This window comes from Notechis scutatus, chromosome 2 (assembly GCF_049901735.1).
Source record: "Notechis scutatus isolate UNSWTSFEM ecotype Mainland chromosome 2, rNotScu1.2, whole genome shotgun sequence".
NCBI classification, from domain to species: Eukaryota; Metazoa; Chordata; class Lepidosauria; order Squamata; family Elapidae; genus Notechis; species Notechis scutatus.
Window position 1 is genome coordinate 118681267 of NC_142010.1, and position 24550 is coordinate 118705816.

At 40.7% G+C, this 24550-nt stretch overlaps 1 protein-coding gene across 8 annotated transcripts in view; it reads right to left on the reverse strand.

Annotated features, from left to right (window-relative positions):
• Positions 1 to 24550, reverse strand: part of BAHCC1 (BAH domain and coiled-coil containing 1) — a 128322-nt gene that overhangs the window by 50236 nt on the left and 53536 nt on the right. For 6 of the 8 annotated variants that reach the window (XM_087956005.1, XM_087956007.1, XM_087956006.1 and 3 more), the window contains one exon: positions 562 to 741. In XM_087956005.1, the coding sequence (XP_087812131.1) occupies positions 562 to 741 (180 nt within the window). The remainder of the gene's footprint in view (positions 1 to 561; positions 742 to 24550) is intronic. The other 2 variants (XM_087956009.1, XM_087956008.1) reach the window with 1 other exon arrangement.

Genomic DNA, 24550 nt, shown 5'->3' on the forward strand with positions numbered 1-24550 from the left:
TTTTTTCCTGCATGACGTGGTCAGGGGGTTGGGGATGGAAAAAGGGACTCCAAAAATCAGAGGGTCTCCTACCCATCCACCATATCAAAATGCCTCAGGATGCGCATTTGTCAAGTCCTTTTTATTTCTACTTCAATCCACAACCTTCCCTCATCTCACTGTGCCTTATTCTTGCTGCCTAACAACAGCCAGAACGCCAAGCAACTGAGAATTCTTACACCTGAATTCTCCTGTCTGCACAGTCCCATTTTTTCTCTCTAAGAGAACTGTAGAACAATGGGGGAACTATGCTTGTAAGGGCAAATTAATGAGATCGCCTCTGCCACCGCAGATCAGGGCTATATGTCTTCTATTCTTCTACCTGTACAGAATATTGAAAAAATTCAGTTGATTTGACGATTTGTGCCAGTGACGTGAATATATCTGCAATATCAGGCATCTTAAGATCTTGCACTTCCATACTCTGCCCACCTGTCTATTAAAGGACACTTCTAAGAAAACATACTTATTTAGAAATGATGATGCCACCTCACCCTAGTGCCTCTACCCAACTCTCCTTACCTTCATGTGAATGTGAGAACCAAATCTGAGAGGTGCCGGAGTGGGGGCCATGGAAGGCAGGTTCAGATGGGGATGATGTCGGCCCCGTAGGATGTGGAGGTGCTGCTGAGCCCAAACCGCTGCTTAGGAAGCTGCCCATAAAGGATGAGGCAGGTGAGTTTCCCATCAAGCCACTTCCTGCTGGGTGCATAAAGAAGGAAAGGCAGTGTCAGCGTATTGAGATGGACAGAGGATGCTCAGCAACCTCCTCGTACCTGTGTGTGCTCAATTCTGATTTTTAAAACCCTGCATTATTTTGCAAATCAAATATACAAGCGTTCGTCTCTGAGCAACAAAAATATGTAATAGCATCATTGATAGTATTGCTTAGAAGTAGCTGATTTCAGTCGATCAAAAATCCTGTTCGTTTCAGGGTTTGCAGGAGGGGGGAAATATGTTCAGCAGCTGTACAGCCCTCCCACATGCCCTCAACACCGTCCCTAGAAGCATAAACAGTTTGCCACTCAATCTGGCAGCTCTGATGGGCACATATTATCCAGTTGCTGTTGGCTTTGGGGAAGGAGTTAGTGCCCACCAAAGACCTCTCAGAGTCTCAAGTCTGGCTAAGTCTTCCAAGTATGCTACATCCATTAAAGCAAAAGATAGGAGTGTTGTTTTTCTACCAATAGCTGTCTGTACATACATACTTATCAGAAAACAAGCAATTGTACATCTGTAAGTCCACTGAGACTTTACAACGTGAGTAAGGAGCAAAGAACCCTTTGGAATACCCGCCTGCAACCTTGTCAGCAATCACATTTCAACTCAACACCAGGAGTTTCAAAACAAATGCATGAGGTCCTGGAGGGAGAACTAATGAGAACAACCCATGCACAAGCATATTGAGTTCTTCCACTGCCATTCCAGAATGAAAAAAAATAAATCATAATGGGAAAATGAATTAGAGGGAACCACGTTCTCCACAGGATATATTCAAAAATCACAAGTGCAGCATAAACCTAAATGCAACCCCCCACCCCACAAAGCCACAATATGGAAACTCTACATCACGTACATGCCTCAGAAAAATGGAGGGGTGGCAGGGGATTCCCATCCTTCAATATTTTGAATCACTGAAACTCTTCACTTAAAGACAAAGGGTCTTCCAAGTTTTTGGGCAAGTAGTCCTTGCCGGATTTCATAGTTATTGTTTCAATAACATATATCCTATCACACTTCCATAATACAGCTATCTTTTTGACATATTAATGAGACACCTAACAATTAATTCTGAAAGACATTGAAGGTTGCAACACTACTGCTGTACAAAGACATTTATTCTTCTGTGAGTAACATAGTGTGGGAACACTGAACTCATGTGAGATTGGCTAGTATCTTTGGGGAAGTGAATGCAATTTGTGGAAGAGTGCAGGTGATGTGATATACACCTGTATTAATTTACTTATGCAAGTAGACTGCTTATGAAAGGGGTATTTTCCAGTTTGTGATTGTCAGGACAATCCACAATTTACAGATGTCATCTGGGTCTCCAGTATCAATTAATCACTGTTATATCTGCCTTGTACAATGTAACAGCTGTTGGAGGGAAAACCTTCCCCAATTGTTCTGTTTTCTTAACTTCTAACGTGCCCTAGTAGGTTAAAAACCGTTCAGACCCACAAGTACCAAAATATGCATTAAGTATGAATAGGTATGTCCTAAGTTTGGCATGGTTTCTATGACCTCAGCATCAGCACAACAAGCAGTGTTCCTTACATGCTGGGAATACCCCCCGATTTCTACTTCTCTCAACATTATTAAAAATGTGTGACCCTGCTAAAAAGGGGGGTAGGTGAGGGATCTTATCGATGCTTGTGATTATGTGAGGGATCTTATAGAGACTGCTAATAAAGCCCTGTACTACCTATGGGCAATGGGCCTGGATTTTTAGTCATGATCCCTAGGTATTTGATGTGGGTGAGTGCTTGATGAAGCATCCAACTAAGAAGCAGGAAATTCTCACTTTAAGCCAGCCCACGCTCCCTAGTTAATCCCACTGGGATGCCTCAGTGATGAGTATGGGGATGTGGTTTACACAGCATGGCCAAGGACACTCCCCACAGCTGGGATGGAGATGGGAATTTAGGCATTAGCTAGGAAAGTCCCTTTCTAGTCAAGTGAAATCTGGAGGGCTCCATGTATGCCCAGGCTGATGTTTCTAGAGCTCATTACCACAGACTAAGCAAAGAAAGGGTTAGATCCTGTTCTCTTGCAACAGCCAGCCTCTGTCAAGGAGCATTCGGATCTGAGGTCTTTACAACCCTCAGAAGAAAATGCAGCAGGCCTCCTTCATTCCAGGACCCCTCTCCCCATCACGCTTACTTCTCTATCTTTATCACTGCCTAACCTGTACATTCTCATACGGACTTGTTATAATTATATAATTGCCATACGGACTTCTTCACAAAGCATCCTTGCTTGGTTTTATCAATGTTCCCTCTAAGCTGCGGCTTGAGTGCAGAGGCTGTTGCACACACTTGCCTGGGGGACTTAAGTCTTCTGCTCACTGTCAAAAATGACACTGGTTTTCACAAATGGGTAAGCGGGGGTGGGGGGAGAAAGGGGCAGGGGATAGCGAAGAGAAGAAGCTTCTCACCCAGGTCATCGGAAATCTGCAGAGCTTTTGCAAACTTCCAGGCCCAAAGACGGCAGCGGGAAAGCAGAGGGAAAGCCAAGGAGAAGGGCTTTACCCCTGGAGGCTAGGTTTGAAGCCAGGGTTTCAGTAGATCAGTAATCTGCGAGTTTTAAAAGTTTTCAATTTCAAAATAATGAATCAGGGATGACATTGATTAAAACACAATATTAAACTCTGTTATTCCTGTTTAACTTACTTTTTAAATATTTTTTATACCAACAAGATTTTTGGTTGAATCAAAATAGGTAACCTCATTTTTTTATAATATGGGAAGTTTAAACATGCAAAGAATACAAGAGCCGTGGTGGCGCAGTGGTTAGAATGAAGTATTGCAGGCTACTTCTGCTGTCTGCAATTTGACAGTTCAAATTTCACCAGGCTCAAGGTTGACTCAGCCTTCTATCCTTCCAAGGTGGGTAAAATGAGGACCCAGATTATTGGGGGCAATAGGCTGACTCTGTAAACCGCTTACAGAGGGCTAAAAAGCACCGTGAAGCGTTATATAAGTCTAAGTGCTATTGCTATATAAAAAAATTAGCTGCCACCATCACCAGGCCAGGGTTGCTCTCTCCAACTCCCCACCCAGCCCAGGTTTGTCCAGGTCAACCCAATGGCTGCAGAGAATATATCATGTCTTGTACATCTGCTTCCCTGGCTTAGAGGAAGAATTGCTCTGGACACAGTTGACCCCTTTATATCCCGTACCATGAAATTCAGTCCGCATACATTCCCAAATCTAGTCCGCCCCTTGAAACATAGTATTTTGTCTCTCACACCCATGCAGAGTGTAGTTTCTTCCAGATATGTTGTCTATACATAAGCTCTTATTCTCAAGTTTATCCAATCGCCGTTGAGATAACGGGTGTGGCTTCCTTGCAAACCCCTGCACAGCACTGCATAAATAAAAGCAATGTAACGGCACATGCTGGTTCCAATCCCACCTCAGCTATTAACTACTGGGTGGTCCAGGGCAAATAAAACTTCAGAACTTCCCCCTCCCTGCCCTTGCAAGATTGGGCAGAATAATAATGAAATAACTAATGAGCAGAATTTCAATGGTACAGGAATCAGAAATGGCAACATCTTTTAAGTGCCAAACACAACCATGAACATTTGAAAATTTATGAATTTGTTTCTTCCAAGTGACATTATGGGAAATTTCATTCCATGTTCCATTTAAGAATATGACTTAAACATGGCAACGATTCCTTAAGATTAGTGGGCACATCTTATTCAACTTTTCATAAGGCAGAAGATGTCCATGAGTATGCAAGAGAGGAAAAAAACAGAAGGATTTAAATTTCCCATCCTAGGTGACAACACATGTTGTCAGTAGTAGTTGTAGTATCTTCCCTGTTCAGGTTCCTTCAAAATGTTGCAGCTAATCTTGGAAAAGTTTTGAATTCTGTCTCTCTCGCTTTCTTTCTCCTTTATTTTATATACAGATGGTCTTTCATTAACAGCCACAGCTAGGAGTGAATTTCAATTGTAAGTCATGAAAGTCTTAAGCTGAGGCAACCACATGATTGGACCAGATTTTAGGATGGTTTTTATAGCGGTCATTAAATGAATCCTGTGGCTGTAAGTCTGAATCCATTCTTATAAATGGGTGGGGTTTTTGGTCAGAAACCAGTAAAAAAAAAAAAAAACACCACAAAGCAATGGTCATGCAACTGCAGGATGCTGGAGTTAGTTGTAAGTGTGAGCTTGTAGCCAAGCACCCAAAATATAGTCTTGTGACTGGGGGAAGGGAGAGTGTAACATTTTGCAATGGTCAGGAATCAGTGGTGGGATTCAAATTTTTTTACTATCAGTTCTGTGGGTGTGGCTTGGTGGGCGTGGCAGGGGAAGGGTACTGTAAAATCTCCATTTCCACCCCTCTCCAGGGGGAAGAATACTGTAAAATCCCCATTCCTTCCCCACCCCACTAACCTACTTTCCAGCTCCATTCTCCTGTGCAGGGCAACAAAAGAAGACCCAGCCAATCAGCTGGGACTCAGGAGGCAGAGAATAGATGGGAGTGGGGGCAGTCAGAGGTGGTATTCTGAACTACTCAAAATTTCTGCCACCGGTTCTCCAGAACTGGTCAGAACCTGCTGAATACCGCCTCTGTCAGAAATGCTTTGCAAGCTATAAACCATCCCCTTCCAAGGGCCATCTTCCAAGGGCCAATGGTTAAATGACTCTGAGGACTACCTGTGTCCCTATTTATTTCCTACACACTATACACATTCTTTACTGAAACACATCCGTCTCTCTCTACCAAGTCCTGCTGTGGTGCTTCATCATGGCCAGGATTTATATGTTGCTGGGTAGGATGAGTATTGAATTCTGGGAGTGTATGCTATATATGTGCTCCCAGCAGGGTAACCCAAGGCATGAAGGTCATCCCAGCTGCCAACTAAAGCAAACAGGCATTTATATTGGGCAGCAAGGAAACCAAAGTCAAAATCCCAGGAAGGAACTTAACGAAGAATTTCAGAAAGCTATTAGGAAAGACAAAAAGCAGTATTACAACATCTGAAAAGACACTGAAGAGGGAAACAGATATGGAAAAAAGGAGGAAGGTCTTCCAAGAACTCAGAAGGAGGTTTCAGCCTCCTATTGGTATGCTAAAGGATGCCAGTGGACATACAGTAACGAATTCCAAGAAGATCAAACAAAGATGAAAGGAATACATTGAAATTCCATACAGAAGAGATGTATTGACTGAGATGTATCCATGATACTTAGAAGATGTTCTCTACTTACAAGTAGCTCTAGTACTACCGTAGAAGATAAAGTTAGATCGGTCCTTTAACTAGTCTTTACTGAGTCAGAAGGTTACATATAGAAATATGGTAAGTGACAAGAAGAATCAGTAAAGGTTTTAAGCAAACTATGGCAGCAAATTTGGCAAACTATGAAATGGCCAACAGACCGGAAGAGGTCAATCTCCATACCATTACCAAAGAAAGAAGAGGGAGCTGAATATGCAAACTATGCTACAATATCCTTAATTTCACACACTAACCAAATAATACTTGGGATCATCCAACACAGATTAGAGAGCCCTCCATGGAAAGGGAGATGCCAGATGTTCCAGCTGGCTTTACAAAAAGCTGAGGAACACAAGACATCACTCCTAATGGATGATGAGTAATTGAGAAAAACCAAAGAATACCAAAAAGAAGTCAATGTGTGCTTCATTGATTATTAATTGATTGTGTCATCATGAGAAATTGTGTAATGTGCTTAGAAAAAAAGGGAAGCTCTGGGCTCCTCTTTGTCCTCAAATGAAAACTATACATAGGTGAGATATCCTCAGAAACCTGTTCCAGGTTGGCAAAGAGGTGATTCAAGGATGTATTCTCTTCCCTTATTTATGAAGCTTATGTGTGTGATACGTATTGAGGATCATAGGATGGGATGAAAATGAGCAGTTTTAAAACTGGATACAGAAACATCCATAACCAGCCTAATGACACGATTCTGGTGGGTGCCCAAAAGATGAAAGTGACCAGATCTTCATAGAGAAATGATTAATATTACCTGGGATTATTTGAAATAATGCAGACAAACATTAACTCTGGAGTATGTTTGATGTATTCTTATATTTGTAGCTGTACCAAAGAAAGTCAGAAGTCATTCTTTCTCTTTTTTCTTCTTCTATTTCCTTCTCTGCACTTTCATTGTTTGCCGAGTCTTTTTCTAATTTTCTATGTCTATTTGTTTATCTTTTAACTTTGTATTTTTTTTAGAAAAATCAATAAAGTTATATAAAAAACTATTGATTTTCAAAAACACAAGGTCAAAATATAAACAGATAAGAAGATTTGAAAAAGAAGAAAGATCAAGAGAAAGGGAAGAAGTGCAAAAAGAAAAAATAGAAAGATTGACTTCCGACTTTTTTTGGTACAGATATGAATAAAAAAAATATCATACTCTCAAAACCAAAAACATATTTTAGAAAGTCAAGCAGATAAAATGTCATCCATAGAAAGGTAATAATGAAAGTATGTCACACGGGATAGGAATATCTTACTGTACTGTCAAAATCCTGGCTCTTAAAAAAATAGAGAAATATCACTAAGGAAATTTTTATCTGTGGATGTATTGTATCTTTGTGTTTTTTCCCCAAATAAAAGTTGGTTTCTGCAGTTTCCAGAGATGGAAGAATAGATTTGATTTTATTATAACTTCAGGAAGATACCCTGTAAAACAGAAGCGAACAAAGGGACAGCTATTCCAAACTGAACACCTAGCATAGGAACATAGCTTTAAAAAATGCTATAAATTAAAATCTACAGCACCAGACTTATTCTACCTGAAGGCCAAACACCAGTAAACGCATACAGAGGGAGACACGCTTTTACATTATGATTTAGGGGGAAATGCCAGTTTATGGAACTACAGCCAGATTGCAGGATCAAGGTCAGCAGAGTCGAAATCTTCTTTCCTTACAGTCTACCTGACATCTAGAGTAATGATGTAACAAACGGCAGATCAAAAGCCTTCCCCCCATCATCTGGCTACAGAGAATATTTTTTGCATCCTCCTCTTCAAAAATCAGCTCGGTTTGCAGTCCTAATGTCCAATCAGGTAATTGGCTGTCGTGCAATCAGAGCTCGCCCACCCACTCGGCTCCCCAGTCTCAGACCACACAGCATTCCACAGCCCACAGGTTTCTCTCTAACTGGCCGGTGCTGCTTCAGACAGCTGCAGCAGTTACTCTTCTTTCAGTGCTGTTTTCTACACCCGCCCCCCTCACCTCTTCCAGCTGTGTGGCATACTGATAATACTTGCAGGCCAGGCTGGGTTACTGAAAATAATCCTTCCCCTTGCATTAGGCCTCACAAATCCTGATGCCATCTTGGGGCAGAGCAGTTGCCCTTTCACGCTAATCTGCCAAGGAGACGGGATAAATAGGAAAGAGGGGAACAGTTGCCGTTTCCAGACCAAGTCTATTTGTGAAGCCCGAGTACAGCCTTTTGGCTTGCATCTCCCTGAGAACACAGCCCGATGCCTCATCTCTCTCACGCTTGCCAGCATTTCCCAGCCTGTGAGTCACAAAATGCTGGCAGCTCCTGCTCCCCTGACTCTGCAGCTGATCAGCCCCTCGCCAACTTCCCACTCCCTTCTCAAACTGCATCCTTCTTAGGGCTGAGCTCTCATACTCATAAACTGAAATCCAGATTTGGATAACTCCATCCCCCCCCCCCCCCCGATATGTTTAAGCATTCATAATAACAATTCAGTTTGAGCGGGAAAGTTTGACATAAAAAACGCTACCCACCCTTAGGATCCCAGTTGGGCCTCAGTAATGAAGCAGAATAGTAGTCCCAGAAATAGCACGTAGACTTATATATCATTTGATAGTGCTTCACAGCCTTCTCTAAGCAGTTTACAGGGTCAGCATATTGTCCCCAACAATCTGGGTCTTGATTTTAACAACCTCAGAAGGATGGAAGGTTGAGTCAACCTTGATCAGGTCAGGATCGAACTCCAGGCAGTGGAATGCAGAGTTAGCCTGCAATACTGCATTCCAACCACAGCGCCATCACAGCTCTTAGTCCAGTCCAGTCCAGATTATAGTGGATAGCAGTAGAGTAGTAGAGTAGGAAACAACTCCCTTTAGTAACAGTAATCTGCAACAAACGGTGTAGCGGTTAAGGTATCAATTGAAACTTGAGAGACTGGGAGTTTTTGAGTACAAAACCAGTTGGGGGATTTTAGACCAGTCACTTTCTTTCAGCTCTAAAGGGTGGCAAAACCACTTCTGAAATGTTACAAAGAAAACTGCAGGGAACTTGTCTCTCATGAGTAGCTAGTGGGCCATGCAGAATGACCCACCCTTTGCATTATTTTTTATATTTCAAACTTCACGTTTTCAAAACTCTACTGTCTTAAGAGGGGGGATACGAAGGATGAGGCTGGTAAGAGAAACAGCAACACCAAAACGCACTATAAATGAAGACAAATGTCTTGAATCCATTCATCCCTGAAAAAGATCTATGAAGGAGAGGACACGTAAAGAAGCACATGTAAAAGCCTCTACTGGAGATTCCATGCCCCTAATGGTACCACCATGTATGATGATGGAGTGAATGGAGAACCTCTCCATTAATATACATACATTTCAAAGTTTCAAAAAAGAGAAAATATCTGGTTGGATTGGCTTGCTGAGGCTCAAGTACAAATGTCCCATTTTTTTCTACATCAAGTGTGAATTGCTAATTGTTTGCATTCCAAATTGTTCTGGGGCTCAGTACTTTAAGAAGAGAAGCACCAGTTGGTTAACAATTAAGACATTATACATTGCAATCTTTGACTGTAAAGTTTGCCTGTATCACATACTAGCGAATTTAGGTTTAGTCCTACTAAATTCATTGTGCTTTATGTAATGGATTTATTACAAGCTGGGGACAACACAGGCAGAGAGAAAGCTGTCTACGAAAGAAACATGCCTTTAACTATACAAGAAAGGCTGAGAGAGCAACCATTTCCCATGGCTTCCCATTGCTTCAAAACTCTCTTGTGGGTTCCTGGAAACAGATCTCCACGGGTTCCTCTCGACAGGAGGTTTCACTCATCTCTGGCCATTGGAAGGCAGGAAAATTAATAATCTTGGCCTAATGAAATCCTCATAGTAGCAAACCAAGCCCCCAAATTCTTAGCAAGCAAACCATTAGGACTGGGAGCAATGCCATACAGCAGAGTCTGTGGAAAAACTGAGTTGCACTGTTTTCCTGGTCCTTCAATGAGTAGCAGAAAACGGGTATTTCCATCTTAAAAAAGAAGAAATATCTATTCCCTTCCTTTCCCACTGGGCAGGAATTACTTTAATTTCTTCCATAATGTCTGAGTGTAGAGGCCGCAGCAGCTGTCTCAAGGACAACAGAATATTTAAACCAATAGCCTCATAGAAGGAGGTGCAATTGAGTGCAACTGTTCTGTCCACCTTGGTGCATTTTCCTCCTCTTTGATGCACAGTATTCAGTGTCCAAGCTGAGAAGTGGAAAGGCTCCAGCTGGTTTGGAAACCCCAACTCCAATCCTAGGATCAAATTACACATTATTTCAAAGCAAGGATGAAGACCATGGTACTGTTAAAATTCCCAGCATCATCCCACATTCTAATTCTGCTGTGAATTGTTTAACACCAATTGGAAAGTCAGCTTTTGAGAATTTCCCCTCCCCCACCAACCTTTTCAGTGTAGAAGTTAAGGGTAACAGAACCTTAGGGAATGTTTTGCTCCACAATATGTTGTAATCCCAATTTAAGATGTTTGCAATGAAAAAGGCAGTTTGCATTGAACAGACCACATTTTGACATACTAAATTGCTGGGGCTGCAATTGTAAGAGGAGAACTCTTACAAAGATATCTCAAAAAACGGAAAAAGAGGGCCCAGATGGTTGGGGGCAATATGCTGACTCTGTAAACTGCTTAGAGAGGGCTAAAAAAGCACTGTGAGGCAATATATAAGTGCTATTGCTATCTCCCTACACCAGGGCTGTCAAACTCCCAGCAAGCAGGCCGGATGCATCACGTCATGGCCACCACCACGCCCGGTTTAGCGAAGGGAGAAAAAAGGCCCAATATGTCAGGTGACAACACAAATTGATGACACAAATTGACACCGCTGCCCTACACTGCACAATATGGATCAAATGCATATAATTTTGAGGGGGAAATGACAATGGGTGGTTATCTTATTAAAGTACTATATAGCTTGACCTCTATAGTTACAACTATTATGATTATTTAATGATGAAGAAAAAATAATTTGACAAGTGTATGTTTACAGGTAGTCCTTATTTAGCAACCACAATTAGGACCAGCCACTTGGCTGATAAGTGAAGTGTTCACTAAGTGAAACTGTGTTTACAATGTTACTTCAGCTTTCCTTTGCTTTACAGATCTGCAAAGTTTGTAGGATTGGTTATAACTGAGAACAATTTACTGTTCGACAGCTGCTAAACAAGGACTATTGCATAGCAAAGCTTTCATTAGGTCCCATAAATCAATGGCATGCTTTATTTTTACTTGATATGTTGTACTTTTGAATCCTGGCGTTGCAGGTTGCAAGTAGCAGCCCTGGTTATTACAAAGATTACTTACTCAAAATCAAATCAGATGGCAAAACTAAAGTTAAAACAAAGAATTAATGAAGAGGTGCAGCCATCAATAATATAACCAAAACCAACTTTCAAGTTGGGTTCATCCTCAGCATTAAGCCATGAAGGGTTCAATAAGTCACATTGCACTAAGCCAGCCTTTCTCAATTTGGCTGAGGAAATCAGGGAATTGCAGCTGAGCATCAAGCTGGAGAAATTTACACTAACCTATAAACTAATAATGTTTAATAAACCACAATGGTTGGGTTACTATGCTAAGATACAACCAAAAAAGTCCTGTGTTGCTTTTGCAGGGTGCATGACCCCAGCCTCAGATTCCCAAGGTTACCACCCTCCTCCTTTTCTTCTTTTTGACTTAGTTTAATTGTACTACTACTCTTCATAGCAAGGCAACACTGAGCATTTCATGCCGCATGATGTGAACAAGGTGTGCTGCCAAAAAAAGGTGCCTGAATAACACTAAATGTGGAACCTAGCTCAGCTTTGGGAGAGTTAATTCAAATTTTCTTTTAAAAGGACCTGAAAAGACTTTAACATGAGTCCCCGAGTCTGATCTGCAAATAGACAGTTTCTTTATACCAGAAACAAAAAAAGCACTTCTCTTTCTTTGGATAAGAGAAAGATACCCCACCCAAGATTTAATTAAATTCAGGAAGATACAAGATTGATTTCTGTTGTAGGAGAGACAGGTTTTACTAACCATAAATTGTAGAAAGTCTTTTGACCCTGGGGGGTTTGCAAATGGGGTGGGGGGGAGTACCTACCCACTGGTCAAGCTGGGAGCAGCTTTGTGGAATAAATACTACCAGGGAGTGTTTCTCTTAAAAGAAATACTGAGCAAAAGAACAGGACATTCCTCTCTCCCAAGCAGAAGCTGGTTCAGGCAACTAGCTACACTTTGGAGCTAGAAGCCAAGGAAGAGAGCTTGCTCCCATATACATTTTGTGATTGAAAAAGCCCTGGCTACCCAATTTATTGAGGACTATGTCTGGCCTGCTTTGCTGGTTTGCAATGCATGCGTTAAGGCTAACCACACCTAACAATTTCCCGTTGTGAATCAGCAGAGCCTCTAGTCAATTATAGTTAAATGAAAGCAACCAGCTCCAGATGGGATACTAGTCGGATGGATACTTATTTCTACTCCTAGATTTTACTCTCTGGCTGCTTTCCATTTAAAACCTTCCCTACATCCCTGAATTCCAAAGTTAAGATGGATCTTCTGTCCCCATCCCCCAAGACATGAGGCAGAAGTATTCTTCCAGTCCAAAGCCACACAATTCCTTCTTCTTGAGTTGGTACACCCTAAGTGTGGAAAATATGGGGAATGTAAACAGATGATCCCCCTAAGTAGGTGAGTATGAAAAACATCTGTAGCTTTGGGTGAGAAAGTGACACAACAAAGCCCCAGATTCTGAAATTCAACACTCCTTTCATCAAACAACTTATCCATTGTGTGTGAAAGGGCAGAGATTCATTTGCATCAATACTCAGAAAAAACTCTTTAATTGGCTATAGGCTATTGAAGTCTCTGGCAGCCAGATCCTCTTATTTTAAAAGTACTACATCCCCATAATTCTTTACCTCATTTACACACACACACATATACATACATTTCAGAATGTCTACAATTGCACATATTGTTTTTTCAGGGTACTGTTTAGTTTGAAACTTGTATTTGGCAACCCTAATGAGACTTCAGAAGTGATACCCCACTGCAATTAGCGAACAAGGAGCTAAATCCAGGTTGGCCCCATTTATTTCATTTTACCAAGGCAACTAAATCAGTCCCAAGATCATCAGCTATAGCAGCATAGGCCACATATTCTCCACAGAGCTGCCCTTGATTGCACAGTAAACAACCTCTACCATTGTTCTCCAGACCCATCAGCTTATTTTTCTGGACACCAAACTATCCATGATCCCCCACCCCACTTTTTTTCAGAGCACATTCAGAGCACATCTCCTTCATAAAAACAAGGTAGTAGACAACAGGCCTCCTGCTCAGACATCTGTGACTCACGATATCTGGGATGGGTTCCTGTGTATGAAGGAAGCAGAATGATTTCTAAATTCTTTTCAAGAATATTTAATCCTGTTCCTGCCTATGTAGCCTAGAAAAGCTCTAATTTGACAACCTGTGGCAAAAAAATATTATAAAATGGAAATACAAAATAGGTGATATACACCTTTCATTGGGCCAACCTTTGAGTGACAAAAGAACAATTTGGGCAGAATAAGAACAAGAAATTCTGCTCTCTCCATATTATATTGATCAAAATGGTTATTAAACGCAACTGCTGATTTCAGACAACCAAAAAAGCTGTTTGTCTACAAAAATATTAAGTATTTACAACATATTTGTGTAATTCAATTTTTAACCTGCCTTTACTACTTTCTAAGTTACTCAAGGCAATCAATGTACATAGTGTTCCTTCCTCCTCCTATTTTTCCCTCATCAAAAACCCCGTGAGGTGATTGGACTGAGAGAAGGGGGGGGGAGACACTAATGTGTAAACAAAACCAGGAAGAATAAAGGACTGGGGGGAAATCGTAAGTCTTTTTTTATTGCTTTAACTGTAATCTTCCTATTTTACATTACATGTTTTCATCTGTTATTTCGTATTTTCATGTACACATACACAACTCATGTGTCTCTAAACTGATTAAACACTAGTTGGAACAATTTGTTTATTTGTTCACCAAAATGCAAAATGGAATGGCTATAAACATCAAAGGTCCCATAGCTTCATTCATATTAAAAAGTACTAAGCAAATCTTAAGGACAATTCAAAACGTTTACACTGGCTTGAGACATCACAGTGAATCTGCAGGTTCAATGTGATAGATTTGGCAAAACTCCATGAAGTTTGTATTCCAAACCAGCTGTGACCTGAAAAGAAGCTGAAATCTCAAAACTGAATAAAAGAAGGAAGGGAGATACTGGATATGAAGGCAAAAAGGGATTTTGGAGTGCAAAGGAGGTGCTTATGTGGCACTTGTCTGTAACTTCTTAAGCTCTTGTGGCTGCCTCTCTGCAGCTGTTATGCAACTCCAGGAAAAGCTGTGTTTTGTTTAAAAGGTTGCAGACAGGTGCAACATGCGTGTCCCTGCATGTTCTGAATTCCACAACCTTAGAAGATAGGTATGGGTATGATACAAGTCAGTGAGTGGGGAGGAAGAGACACTGCAATATGTGAACAGAGCTAAGATGAATATACTGTAAAGGAGAGGGGTCAAATTGTTCATTTTTACATTGTAGTTTTCATCTGTCACCACTACAAAATAGCAAGAAACAGCACCGTGTATTTTTCAACAATCATGACCCCAAAAAGGGCAGTTAATAATTGACTCCAGCCTTGGGGCACTGTTATGCACCCCACTGATAAGAGTCAGTCCCCGAAGCTGTTTGGGCGCTTCCCACTCCATTGTTGGATTCATGGTCCAATATTGGAAGAAAAGAGAAGTGGTTGGAATGTGTAGTAGCATAGTCCAGGATACAGATCAGAAGTTTTGCAAGGAATAATTGGAATAGCTGGGTAAAAGAGACCTCACCCAACCCCAGTCTTGGGAGTAGTGGGGAGACCTTTACAGTTCCCTATCTGGTTTTAGTGGCTGGAGAAAGAAGCTAAATTCTTAAGAGACAAGTCTAGTCCTACTCAGCTTTGCTGGGAAAAGCAGCATCTAGAAGAGTCTCGAAAAGAATCTTCAGTCCTAGGTCCAATTGCAAAAACTCCTTCTTAGCCTATACTTGGAGATTCAGGGCAGATCTATCCTTTCTTCTTTCCCCAGAAAAGGTTACCACCACTTCTCAAGGGCAAGAATGGATAACATAGTCCTCCACTGACTCCCAGCACATTGCAGATCCATCTACTAATATTTTGAAACTCCAGAGCCCTTTAGAGTGGATTATCTGAAATGTTTACTTTAAATCTAATGTTGCACCCAGCTTCATTTGGCTATTACGCAGGTCCATCCTCTCCCTTCCAGCAATTGATAATTGGCCTATGTGGCCATTTTGTCTCAAGTTGCTGGTTTTTTGCTGGATGATAGCTGGGTTTTTTTTTTTTTTTTTTTTGGGGGGTTGGTTAACCCAGAGTTCATCCAGTGATAGCTTGTTTATGCCAATGATTTTTCCTCACCATCTTTTCCCATGTCTCCAAAACTTTATCACTCCATTCAACCCTAGACATACTTCAGACTGAGAATTGATATGAGCCATATGGTCAATCTATTGTAATCCCAACTGGAATTTCTAATGTTGGGATCTTTTATCAATTGAGAGAGAAGAGTTGTCATGGATTCCTAGATATTTTAATATATTAAATTACTCAGTATCTTTCCCGCCCCTCAAATTTAATATTTTATTTCTAACAGTCTGTGAACAATGGAAGCATTTCCCATGGCTTCTGTGCTTAGAGATTAAAAACAGATCCCACTTTTTCAAATACACAATTATTTCCACAAATTTTTCTTGGAAAAAAAACGGGGGGGCTAGGCTCTGGCCTACCCAGCTCATATGAGGCTCTACACTAGTTATTTATTATTTAATGCATTTAAGTATTTAAATTTATATGCTACCCATCTCCCCAGAGATAACTCCAGGTGGCTCACAATCACATTCACTACACATTTTTGCCTCAAAGAAATGATGCAGCTTTCCTTGCATATCTATTGTGTGCCCTCACAATGAGCAAACGATCCACCTGTCCATGGATGCAAAACCAGAAGTGCAGCCAATTATAAATTATACAAATGTAAAATTTATATATAGAATGGATGGCGACTACATTTAAATAATGTTGCTAAACAACAGAGATATAGAGCTGATGACTGAAGCCTGGAAGGCTAAATACATCTCACCCCTTGTAAATATATCTCATACAATCTTATAGAAGTGTATTTCAACAGTCCTCAGAGGAATGTTGAGAATTGTGATGTATTCGCTATTGTGAAATGAATAGTTTCCCCCCCCTCCCCCACTACTGGATTGCTCCAATTTTACACAATGAAGGGGACAGACAAACTGACCCATTCACAGCTAACCATCAAATGCAGAGCATGTATCATTAGAGAAGACCCACAGCTTATTGTACACTGAAAGTATTTTCTCCCGGCTTCTTTGGAGAAGGGGGGCTCAGAATAAGGAATAACTTGCCACAGGGGTCTTTAATGAATTACTAGTACAGGTCTGTCTTCAGGCCTGCTTAATGAGGGCCTACGTGAAAAGGGGACTACTTTTTCTCTCTTTCAGAGCAAACTCTTTGGCCCCTAAGATTTGCCATAATGAGTCAGGGAATGGCTATGTAGCACTGTGCTCGTGGGTGTAATGAAGGCAGAACTTGGCTCTTGTGTTATAGTTATTAAATTATTCTTTTGGGAGGAAATTTTAAGGAAGGAAGAGGCCTGAGAAACAGCCCTGTAGTTCCAAGCAAGCACAGAGGCCAGTTTGAAGCCAACTGCATGCTTAGAATATTAACTTTTATATATCAGAAAAATGTATCTTAAGAATGATTAGTGTCTAAGCGCTTTTGAGTATATATGAAGTATAATTCTTTTCCTTTTGTAAAGGCAACCAGCATCAAAGTACCTCTGAGTATTTCTTTAATTTGCTTACATACACTGGAAGATTAGAATACCATCCATAGCACAATGCTTTAGACTTAGGTTCACCAATCATGTTAAGCTATGTATGTGAACCCAGCCTCCATGGTTAATAAACCATACTTTATGGCTTAGTATATTGTGTAAACCCAGCCAACTGTGCCCAGTTCAATACACCATGGTGGACTAAACTATGACTTACTACAAGCAAACCACGTCAAGGATCACATGACAGAAGTGTTTTTTATTTGTTTCATACAGTTTCAATAATGATGGTGGAGAAAAGCTACTAAAATTCTGGTTGGTTTGTAGTCAAATGCAAGAAACAGTTCTCTTGAAAGAGATTCATGGATGGTTGTGAGATTTGAGAACTTAAGTATTAATTTAAAATACATGTATTTTTCTCCAAGAGGAATACTTTGCCTTTGCAAAAAAACCTGTCTAAAAATAAGTGCAGCATTTGCCCTAAACATTTAATATACAAACAAAAAAGGGAAAAGAGGTAATTATGGTGTTTAAAACTCACAACTTTAGCATTTTTAATTCAAGGTTCTGACACACATTTGGGTGTGATTATCCAGACTTGCAATACCAAGGCATTATCTGCTTTATATACATTTAAATTGCTCCTTTCTATGCTCCATATAAAGAATTCCCGACTTTGGGCTCAAAGGATTGACATCATCTGTCAAGTTCTTTACATTAGCTGCATAATTAAATAAGTGATCCCAAGTCACTGGAAAATTAATCTATGAATTCTTTGAAGACCAACTGTTGTTAAATGAAAGATAGGGACAAAAGAGTGCATCACCAATATTTTATGGAAAGTTACCAGTTTCAACTGGTAAGCGTGAATGGTAATATGGTGTGGGTTCACACAAAAAGGTAAGAACACCTCCTACTACCAAGTGAAAAAACAGACAGGAACAAACTGGTTGATTTTCCACAATAGCATTACTTGGGAACTACTACCATAGAAGTAGGGCATGGTTCTAAGCTTCATCTCTTGGCAAATGAGACTTGTTAAAAGCCATCCAGCTTGCATTATGAATCCTTGGCATAGCTCAGCGTTAGGATGCCCAAACTCTTTGCAGATACAGCACCAGCCAGTTGTGCTATGTGCCCAGCGCTGGATTGTGCAGCCAATTTCCTGCCTTCAAAGGCATGTGAGAAGTTTCTACCTTTCCAAAACAAACAAGCCATAAAGATTCCCCAAGTACCAACCTGCTCTCCCAATTGCTTTCCAATGAGACCCTTCTGTGTTTATATACCTGGCACTGTGAGAAAATACTTGAATACAATATAAACACTAACTGTCCAATTATGCCCCCTTTTCTTCTCTGGCTTGGGGCTTTTGTCAGATGCAGAACTCCTGTCTCCTCCCTTCCCAGCCTGTGAATCTCCTCTGAGAGGATGTCTTAAGCAAGGTCTATAATCAATGCCCAGCTTAATAGCTGACACTGGCAAGCCTAAAAGAAAAATAGCCTCAAACTGGCCTGAATTACAGGTAATTAATTGTAATTGGATATAAACTCTCACTGGGTCTTTTCAGACTGCATACAGGTTAGTGTGGAATTTTGATGTGTATATTTCAAAATTCCTCCCAGCCACATTAAGGGATACAAAAGAAGCGCACAGAAGTGTGACATGCTGAGCCAAATCCATCAGCTTCTTCCATAACATAGGAGTGTCTGGTCTTACAATAACATCACAACCCAATTTTAGAAATGCGAAAGTTCTGAATTGGCACTGGGATCAGGATTTATACCACTGCTTCACTAGTACTCCTTCTGGTAATTCCTGCTCTGGGTCAGCATGACCTGCGCTCTGAATTCAGTTCAAAATTGTGCAATACGGAGATTCAAATTCTCCGATATGAATAATATATATATAAATCAATCTGAATACATTCACTGATTCATCAACATTCTTCTTCTAGGGTTACCCTTTTCAAAGGATATGAAAACTATTCAGCAAGAGGCTCAAGGGGAGAGAGAAAAGAACTGAAATGACAAATAGGTGGTCAGCAAGATAAAGTGAACGACAAACAAAAGGGGCTTACTTCTCATAATAGGGGTGAAATTTTTATTTGCTTGTTTGCGTTGAAGCATATTTTGGGAACTCAACCGTGTGGTTTGTTCACTAGGCAAATCACAGTTTATTGAAATGTGTCACCCCTCCCAACCTTACAATTTAGGAAAAAGATACTCAAACTTTAAAGTTTGGAATTTAAACTTAGCTCAAACTTTAAAGCTTTGGCACTTGCTTATTAGCTCCAGTAATTCCTTTGGTTTTTTTTTGTTTTTGTTTTTTTTGCAACTTTACCAGACAGAGCCCATTAGCTACAGTATTTGCAGCAATTGCCAAAGCTAGAGTGTGATTTAAGAAGATAGATAAGGCTGCTAATCCGATGGCACTTTCCTGAGCCTCTGCCACATTATACACAAAGGAGTTTGTTTTCAAGGAAGTATGTTCAGGATTGCTCAGAGTTTCTTAAGATATCAAACACATGACTGTGTGAGAGGAGACTAAGGTAATCAGAATACATGCATACTGATTGGCTCCCTTTCATCCTCAGGGTTCTTCTCCATTCAACAGCTGAAGTTTTAAAACATTGCAGATAGTATTTTTGATAATGGAAATGCAATGCTGGTAAAAACAGATACGGGTTGAATTTCTACCTACAGCAACTGCTGGATAAATTCTGCCTATTGGGTCTATCTGGACACCCACACACACTAGAGAAGACAGTCAGAGTGACTGCAATTCCTCCTCCTCCTCCTCCTCCTTCCTCTCAGCTTCCTTTTTCTTTAAACAGCTAAATAAGGATTTTCTCCTCAGGAGAAAATACCTACACAAAATTGAACCTCTAGGGCAGGGGTGTCAAACTTAAGGCCCGCGGGCTCACGGGGTGCTTAGATCTGGTCTACGGGGCTGCCCTGGAAACAGCAAAGGACCTGCCCATGGTGCCTCTGCCAGAGAAAACAGAGACTGGGCAGGCCAAGCACAATGCCTGAGCTCTGTTTTTGCTGACAAAGGGCTACAGGAGGCCATTGTGGCTGAAAACGGAGCCTTGATAAGTGACATTGAGCTGGCCACGTCCATCCCAGCCCCCCAAGGACAAACACAACCCTATGTGGCCCTCAATGAAATCGAGTTTGACATCCCTGCTCTAGGGTAATGTCCACTGTACTGTGGTTCAACTTTTCCCAAATTTCCACCCATTCATTCTCTTGTTAAAACAGCCAGAAAACTAGTTCTGAACATTCTAGCAATCCCTAAAGCAGGTTCCTCCCTCTTAAGCAAAATGTTCCCTTGGATGAGTAATTGTGTGCAGGGCAACTGCATGGGTAATGTAACAGTGGGGAAAAGGTGACCAAGGAGGCCAAAAGGCAGAAAGGACATTATGCAAACTCACTACGAGGTGGGCCGGCCAAGGGAGCCCCTGTAGAACACTTGAGCACTTGGCTGGAGTCTGTCTTAAAATCTCTCCCTAATTTCATAATGGATGCAAGACTGAAGCCAGCAGAAAGATACTCGCCGCCTTATACAGGAAGTTGCTATATGGGTAAAATTTTGTTATGTTGAGTACAGAGATTTTGTTTTATACGCAACACTTCTTTAATCAAATGGATGGCATCTTCTGGAATTGCTTAGAACAGGGTGAGCTCTGAAGAAAGAATCTAATCATTTAATGTTAGACTGTGGTAGCAGATGCCAAGGCTATGAAAGGTTTCCTGGAAAATAAAACACATTTGCAGGAATCTTGATCATTTTTAGGGCTTGGGAAAGAGATAGTTTCAAATCCTAGCTTCTTCATAAAGTTTCCTGGGTAAGGAACTTTCTGACTTGGGACAGCTGACACCAGGTTTTCTCAAACTTTGCAGTACAGCAACACTTTAAAATAGCAAATGGATTTATTTATGCAATATACCTTGCGGCCCATTGCCCCAAATAAAATGAATGATTTCACTGAGGGTAGATTTGAGCAATAAATAAATATACTATGTTACATTTAATCATTACTTTTAATCTATATATCACAACTATTCTTCAACTTTGCGATACTGTGACTGGGGCCTTGCGCAGGCAAAGTGAGTAGCAGTGCTCACAACAAGGTTTAACAATGCTTCCTCTTTAAGCGTGCAAGTCTGATACGTTTTTTTAAAAAAATCTTAACCTGCCTCTTTGCAGCAAGAACGGGAAAGCTTTTGAGGGATGGAGGCTCAGAGTAGACAGGTGACAATACATGTAGTCCTCGATTTACAACCACAACTGAGCTCAAAATTTCTGTTGCAAAGCGAGACATTTGTTAAGTGAATTTTGCCCCATTTTGCAACCTTTCTTGCTACAGTTGTTAAGTGAATCACTACAGTTAAGTTAGTAACACAATTGTTAAAGTGAATCTGGCTTTCCCATTGATTTTGCTTGTCAGAAGGTCACAAAAGGGGATCACATGACCCTGGGAAACTACCAGGGTCATAAATGTGAGTCAGATACTAAGCAGCTGGGTTTTGATCATGTGACCTTGGGGATGCTACAAAGGTCGTAAATGTGAAAAACAGTCATAAGTCAGTTTTTTCAGTGCTGTTTGGGTAGGGCAAGAATTTTCTGACTTTTTCTTTTTAGTTTGGAAAGAGTTATGGGGGCTTTGTAAATTGTTCTAGGTTTCAGAGATGTTCAAAGTCTCCTTAAGGCCTATTTTAACCTCTTTGAAATTATAAAATTCTATATTTAAAAAAAAAGGTGTGCAAGGCCATTGGGGTTCAGGTTGCTTCTTCATGCTTTCTAATGAGAATTTTCGTTTCAAATTTGTAATTTTAATTGAGAAAAGTGGGGTCTTTTTGTAAGCCTATTGTCTTAAATAGGCTTACAAAAACCTTTCTCCTAACCTTTCTCCTAAATAAAGGTTCTCAGCAACTCTTTCCTATCTCCTTACAGTTCTGAGAGAGTTGGCTAATTGAAAAGAGCCCAGTTACTACCATGCTTAATGTGGTAGCATAGGGATAAGAAGATAGAAAATAGCAAGAAGAAAGATTGGAATAATTCAGCAGAGTGGCAACAACTGGACAGGATCACTTGTGACAAGGGATAGTAGAGACCAAGCACCCCAAAGGACATAAACTGAACTCCACCAAGGAGTCAAATGCGACAGAAAGTTAGCCCAGGTGCTAGCAAAGGGACCAGAATCCCAAACACTGGCAAGATTGAACAGACCAGAGCACAAGTTCATTGTAAGCAGCAAGATGTTCGAAAGGCCAAGACACGGGCATCTTAAGAGGTCAGAGAGATTAAATTTCAATGAAAGGCAGACCAGAACATCTGCCACCTCTATGAGCCCTCAGAAAGGCACAAAATAGCAAATACAGTCTTCCAGGAACAGCTAAGAGAGAGCCAGATCCAGCTGTCTGTCCAACCTCCAGGCATTTTAGCCATGCAAACGGCTGTGACGTGGCTTGAGCAAGGGAGAGCTCAAGGATAGCATCTGCCTTGGGTTTTATCCTTATGTTGTTGTTGTTTTCTCCTTTTTTCATCTGCTTGTTTGCTTTTTGTTTTTCACTGAACTCTGCCCAGAGTCCTTCAGAATTAAGGCAGATTGTAAGTATTGTTAAAGAAATAAATAAACAAATTAAGCTCCCTCAATGGAACTTTGAAAGCACCAGAAGACAGGCTCATAATGGAATGTACCTTAATGGGATAGGGACTAAGTCCTTCACCAAGTCATAACAAGGATGAATGCCATGACCCATCTGGAGAGAGGCTATAAAAATTGGGCCAATCCTTTATGTGCTGTAGTTTCTAAATACACGGGAACATTGCTTATTGCTTCAAACTGAAAGCCACCATCCACTAGACATATAGAATATGCAGTTATTATTTGAGGGATATTGTGGTGTCAAAGAAGAAAACATACAGAAGAATATTCCAAGTAAGACTAAAATATGAAGTGTACTTAGGGAAGAAAAGAGATGCCTGTCCATAATACCAATCTACCCTTATAGAAAGCAAGGTAAGGAGATTCAGAGTGAGCTATAATGAATTCGTCTATTGAGATGAAGTCACTGCAATGAAGAAGGACATTTTTCAAGAGAGCAAGTAGTTAAGATAAGTGGCCATTAGATTCGAAATGTTGAGAGATAAGCATTGATAAATCCTACAATACATTTCAGGTCAGACTAGGAGTGGAGGGGAGTGGGTACATGTGGAACAAATCTTTCATAAAATGCTTCAGCAATGAGTCCAAATGTAAGATTCCTCTCTAGGAAAAGCCATATTGTGGCAAGGTTATGAAGTAAGCATCATGAGAGAGAGAAAATTAATCTAATAGGAATTGAGAATTATTAAGATCAAAATACTCCCACTCAGCAAAAGTGAGGAAGCAACACCATTTGGTTGCAAATGTCTTTCTCATAGAAAGTTTCCTGAACTGCAACAAAGCATTGTCTACAGTACTGAAGGTGGAGATGGTCTAGGAGTGAATCATCCACACAAGGAATATTAAAATCTGCAGAATCAGCTCTTCGAGGTAGGCCAGATTAGGAAAAAGAATAACTGAAACTAAACTTACGCTATTAGAGGCTACCTTGAAAGCGGGGGCGCAGTGGCTCAGTAGTTAAAAGATGCTGAGTTATCAGTTAGAAAGCTGACAACCCAGGTTTGAGACCCAAGCCCCATATGACGGGGTGAGCTCCCGTTACTTGCCCCAGCTCATGCCTTCTAGCCATTTGAAAGCAAGCAAATGCAAGTAGATAAATAGGTACCACTTAGAGAAGTAGGTAAAAGCATTCTGGCACCATTGGTGTATAGTCATGCTGGCCACATGACCACAGAAATGTCTTTGTACAATGCTGGGCCCCCTTGGTTAAGAAATGGAGATTAGCAGTGCCTCTTAGAATTGGACACAACTGGACAGGGAAGAACCTTTACCTTTATCTCGAAAGCCTGGCTGTGTTTTCTTTTCTCTTCCTCCCATATCTCCTATCAGAGATAGTTTGAGTTTCCTTCTAATGTCTTCTTCTTTTGCCAGGCCTGAAACATATTTTTGCAACTGCTGCCACATAGTTTCTTCAAGATAATACTGGTGGCTCTCCAGGGAAGGTCTGGATGAGGGATCCAAACCTCAGCACAGAGAACCACAAATTCAGAATCACAAAAGGAGATTTGGCCTTGTACAAAGGAAGTAAAGAAAATGTTTTTGGGAAGGTATGTTACCAGAATGCCATTCATATTGTCCTTCTGGAGCTTCATGGCATCTTGGTCAGGAAGATGAAATAGAAATATGAAGGAGCAGACATGCCTAACGGAAGAGGAACACATCCCTTGGATTGAACCCAAAACCAATTTTGCTGCAGTATTTGCTCCTCAGTCAGCTATTGCCAGCCATGAAGACATTTGTAGCCAAAACACTCCATTTACAAAATATATGAACCACTCATGGGAGTGGTTGGCAAAGCTCAAGCAATTTCCATATGCTGTGGTCATGCTACCTTGTGGCCTTGTAGCAAAATGAGCGGCAAATAAATTTAATAAATAAAAATAATGTGGTTGTTATCTTTTTCAAATATACATTCATGTATATAAACAGATTTATGGAAA